Below are 5,750 nucleotides of genomic sequence, written 5' to 3' on the forward strand. Positions count from 1 at the left end.
CACACTAACACACACACACCATGGTTCTGTGTGTACACACACTAACACACACACACCATGGTTCTGTGTGTACACACACTAACACACACACACCATGGTTCTGTGTGTACACACACTAACACACACACACCATGGTTCTGTGTGTACACACACTAACACACACACACCATGGTTCTGTGTGTACACACACTAACACACACACACCATGGTTCTGTGTGTACACACACTAACACACACACACCATGGTTCTGTGTGTACACACACTAACACACACACACCATGGTTCTGTGTGTACACACACTAACACACACACACCATGGTTCTGTGTGTACACACACACACATCATGGTTCTGTGTGTACACACACTAACACACACACCATGGTTCTGTGTGTACACACACTAACACACACACCATGGTTCTGTGTGTACACACACTAACACACACACACCATGGTTCTGTGTGTACACACACTAACACACACACACCATGGTTCTGTGTGTACACACACTAACACACACACATCATGGTTCTGTGTGTACACACACTAACACACACACCATGGTTGTGTGTGTACATATTAAAAGTCTTAGGGGATTAAACATCATGGAAGTTCTCAGAGGATGTGGGAACCGCCCGTCACAAGCACAGAAGTACTTAAATGACATCACTTAGCCTGACTCAGCTGGGATGGTCTCGGCACCATGAACACTGAAACACACCCTGGTGGTCAAAGCTCCGCAGAAACCGACATCCATGTTGGATCAACGGGTGCAGCTCGCTGTGAAAGCCGAGGGGACCTCAGAGCCTGAATGTCGGAGGAACTCAGCCAGTACACTTGGCCTTATGTCACTGTACGGGACGGCCCTTTGCCCTTCGATGTTTTGGATTTTAACCAATCATATAATGATGCAGTTTGGAGTGACAGACCAAACAACRAATCAGAGGAGGAGAACGTGAAATGGGCGTGACCTTAGGGCTAGGGTGTCGCCGTGGAGRCTCTGTGAAGGCGACGGCAGTCGTCGGTAATTCAGCTGTAATCTCGTGTAAAACCAGAATAATTCGGAGGAACAGACAATCTGGGTCTCATCCATGCTCGGTTCGGTGCCCAGTGTTGTCGGCAGGCTCCTGGGATGACGGCGGACATCTGATGATTAGCTCTCCGTTAGTTTGAAGAAAGACCGAGTCCGGGTAGAGACAGACAGGGAGCCATTTTGTCCCAACTGTGTGTGTGTTGTGTGTCTGTGTGTGCGCGGAGAAAAGAGAGTGGAAAAGAGGACTCACACGAGAAGAGTGTATTTTTGTGTTTTTTGTATTCGTGTTGTAGGAGAACCTGGGATTGTGAACTTGTTTGGATTATTTAGGACTTGGAGGACCTGGTCAGACTAGCAGGGCGCTGGCTTTAGACTTCACGTAGGCGTGTTAGTTGACCTCTTTTTCTTTTAACTTTGTGTGTGGGTGAACACAAACTGCTTCAATGGCTAAGAAGACGTACGACCTGCTGTTCAAGCTGCTGCTGATCGGGGACTCGGGTGTGGGGAAGACCTGTGTGTTGTTCCGCTTCTCTGACGACGCCTTCAACACAACCTTCATCTCGACCATAGGTAAGACACAAACACACACCTGGATGTGTGCTGCAGGTGTTTCTCATGCTGCTGAACCTGTGTCAGAAGCCGTTTGACAGCGGGGGGAGTCTGAGCCCACCGTGCAGCTGCAACAGCAGGCACGACATATTTAGCTTATTAGCTAGCTGCTATGCTAGCATCCATCTCGTCTCCAGGCCTGACAGGCTAACAGATTATTCCAGATTAAAACACACTTTTATTGTCTGTTCCTCATGAAGTTAACATATAAATCAAACAGTTTCAGCTTAGCTTGACCCTAGAGGATCCCAGTGTTGCTGTCATGTCTGAGGCTAATGGTTTGTTAGCACTGCAGGGCCTCGATGCTAGTGACATGTAGCAGCTAGCATGCAGCTATGTTTACCTGTAACTGTAGTAAATGTGTGAGTGTTAAATCAAACTGATGGGKAATGACAGAACCACAAGTTTAAGTATCTTATAACAAGTTTAACAAGCTTCAAGTAAAAGTTCAGATGAATTATGAACTTTACTTCGAGTATYAAAAGTAAAACTTGTAGTTTTTCACTACCAGTACTGTGGTCAGTAACTCTGTTCTCTTTATAAGTTTATTAAAAGTTAACTTGGCTAATGAGATGATTTAGTTTGTGTACAATTTAGATGTAATGATGGTGGGATAGAAAATGTGTTTTAGTACAGTTAAGATGGGTTTATGTGAAACAAAGTTTAATTTTGAGACAGCTCAATTTGTTACAAAACTCTAAACATTTCATGTTTGTCCTGGTTGATCCAAAAGAAAAACCTGGTTGGTTACAATTTATATGGGTTTGGTGAGAACATATTTAGTCTAAAGACACACATTTAGTAGGTACATATCAGCAGTACGTAAAGTCAGTTGTGAGGAAGTATTTTGGCTACACAAAGCCTGACATTAACCTACACAAGGTACTTTGTTGGCAGTGGCTTGTAGTTGTTGTCACAACAAAAGGTAAGATGACTTCTGCAATTAGTTTAGATTACAAAATCAAATGTTAATGTAGCCCAAAACATAAACACATTAATCTTAATTAATTAAAGAAAGAGTTAAAATGACTGAAAATAAGTCAAATAACAAACTGACTGTTTTAGACTAAAGTTTATTTTGTGGAAAAACATGTTTGGATGTTAAACTCTGACAGTTTGTTGCTCCAACGCCCTGCTTGACCTCATTTCCTCCTGAACATCTTCAGGAGTCGACACTTGTTCAGTTCATCATGTTGTTTACACACAGATGTCAGCCTAATGTGGTCCAGTTGTGTTACCAAGCTGCCACGTGGCTTTCAGCACCTTCAGCTCAGTGTTTTGTTTGTACGCAGTGTGGACCTGCATTTCTTAACACCAAGAGATGGGCAGGGATAAATAGTAAAACACATTTGGTTACATGTTTCAGTGAGATATTTAAACAATCCAGTGTGGTGCCTGTCAGTCGTACAGTGTGCTCTGACTCACACACACACACATGAGTCGACCGTTAGGTTGTGTCACATCCATCACAGCCAACACTTCATCTGCACCTGCTGCTTCACATCAGTGCTGAGTCATGAAATGTTACAGTTGTGTTTCTGGACACACTCTGTCCTCGATTCTTAGACTTGAGGTTTGCTTTCAAGTTCACAKTTTAGTAACTTTGTTAGATTATAGTATTGTTTGAACAGGTAACTCACAGAACAGAGCTTGCTTTTACACTTAGACATGTGTGTTTTATGATTTAGCTTTTGTTTTCACTTGTGTTTGGACTTCACCGTGCTCAGTTTCATTTCTGAAAATGAGTTTGAAGCTTGACAGAGCTGAGGAACACCTCCCCGTCAGAACATTTTCCAGCTGAGATGTGTCCTGGTGTTAAACAGGGCCTGAACAGGTCCTTCWGCAGGTGGGAACCAGGAGGAAACTTTGCTCCTAAAAGAGAGCAGGAGGTCTTTCCAGACACACTGGATTGTGAGTTGGTGCCTGAGTGTACAACAACAACTGGTTTTCTCATTTCATTCAGAGAAATGAAGACTTAGCAGGATGGGCTCCAGTCATATCTTTATTTTACACAGAAGTAATCATGTCTGTTTACAATGATTGTGGAGACTGAGTAGAGGTAGGATTACTGTACATTAACAGATTTCAGACCTGCTCGAATGAAACAACAAATAAACTGCTAACAGTAACATGTTTGTCAAAGCTTAGCTCAGTTTATGTGACTAAAATTGCTGATGTGTGAAACTGGCACCAGACTTTTAGTCTGCTCACCTTCCAGCAGCAAACCTCAGTGAGGAACATGAGTGAAGGTTACTGCTACATAAATGACTGATCATCAGTCCATCCAGCAGTGGGACGAACGTACAATCAGTCCAACATAAAAGTCTCAGGTTTACCTTTGTAACACCTGTAAATAGTTAACATCTTTAACCCAGCACTGAAACTGCAATCAGCGTTCATTGGCTGTTGTTCCTGTTACTCATATAGGTGAGTAATTTTATACTCTGACATTGATGTATCTCAGTAATCCAGGTAGAAAAATGAAGAATAAAAATCAGTAGATCGTCTGGACGGTTCTTCTTTAATGAAACGTTTCGTCTCCTCTGACTTCTGAGGAGTTTCAGGTGAACTCAGCATTAAGAGTATCCTCCACATGGTGGACAGACAGGTGAGGCTGGGTGATACACACAAAAACATCAATTTTTTTATTTGTCGATATCGATAATCTGACGATTCTTTCTTAATAAATAAATAAACATGCTGTCAAACCCTGCTTGCTTACTAGGACATCTATGGACATGATAAACCGTGTTTACCCTAGGAAATTGGTCTGGGGGTGGAGGTGGTGGGGGGGCTACTTGTTTTATAAAACCATAAATTTACACAACTTGCCTTCAATTATGGTGATAAATTTACACACACATGAATATTTAATTGCCTAACTAAATCCTAAAGTTAAGGACTACATGATAATTATCAATCGTAGCAAATTCTTATTGATAAGTGATCAGAACTGTGTGCAGCAGATGATCTGAGCACAGAGTAGGGCTGTCACAAACTATTATTTTTATAGTCGACTAATCACATCATACGTTCATCGTATATAAAACAAACACCCACCCACCCTTGAATAATGATGGGGAAACACTGGTAAACTACAAAAATATCTGAAACATGGTCTCCTAGAGAACATGGTGATGTTCTGATGATGATGAGGAGGAGGAGGTAAACATTATTGTTCATCAGTGAACAAATCTGACTCACAACATGTGTGCACGCTCAGTTCAGGCTCAGTTTGCACTTTGTGTAGCGTGGAGTGTGTGCATCCTCACCAGTGATGGAGGGCTTTATACTTGGTGTTTACATCATTGTAGTATTCTCCATGTGGCAGAGTACTTTATGACTTGTGAAATGTAGTACAGGACAGTAAAATATGAACTAACAAACTGTTTGAATGTTGCATGTCATGTGAAGCCTCTGCACATGGAGCTTGGTCACATGTGCAAAGTTGGACATATCTGTTGGATGATGGTGCTCTGAGCACAAATATTTAATATAAAGTTTGGTTTTAGAGACCAAAGAGTGAAGTGGAATGAGGAGAACAGAGGTTAACTCCTGACCCGCCCAGCTCTGCTCTCATTGGATAAAAGTGCTCTGGGGTTTGTTTGGTTTGTTGAAAGGAGCATCCCGTTTGGARCAGAGTGGGCAGCTTCAACAAGACCACAACAGAAAACAATCAGTCGTGCCCCCCCCCCCGGATGATGAAATCCACACTGGTCACCTTCATAGTTATAAAAATCTGCTGTGGAGACGGAGAACTTTAATCCCTGTGGTTTTGTCTGCTGCCAGTCCAAGACTAAATTACCACCGACACCAGTCACATGACTGAATCCTGGCTGCTAATTGGTTTCTGTGGTAAATATTCCACGAAGGGGGACTTATGGCACCACCGTGTTTGTTGTCTTTTGAAAAAAGTATGAAAACTCCATAATGTAAAATTGTACATCTTCAAAGCAACATGGATGATGTCGTCTGTGAAATATATCTCACACCTCTACAACAGGTTAGACACGTAAAAGAGGACCATCAGCCAAACAATGCATCGTTAGTAAAAGAGGACCATCAGCCAAACAATGCATCGTTAGTAAAAGAGGACCATCAGCCAAA

At 42.3% G+C, this 5,750-nt stretch overlaps 1 protein-coding gene across 1 annotated transcript in view; it reads left to right on the forward strand.

The window, feature by feature from the left end:
- Positions 1-560: 560 nt before the first annotated feature.
- The window catches only part of rab10 (RAB10, member RAS oncogene family), a gene marked incomplete in the record, with an annotated part of 31,586 nt that continues 26,396 nt past the window's right edge, over positions 561-5,750 (forward strand). The window contains 1 exon segment of the mRNA XM_014031548.1: positions 561-1,604. Coding sequence (XP_013887002.1) covers positions 1,478-1,604 — 127 coding nt within the window.

Source organism: Austrofundulus limnaeus, unplaced genomic scaffold (genome assembly GCF_001266775.1).
Source record: "Austrofundulus limnaeus strain Quisiro unplaced genomic scaffold, Austrofundulus_limnaeus-1.0 Scaffold1269, whole genome shotgun sequence".
NCBI classification, from domain to species: Eukaryota; Metazoa; Chordata; class Actinopteri; order Cyprinodontiformes; family Rivulidae; genus Austrofundulus; species Austrofundulus limnaeus.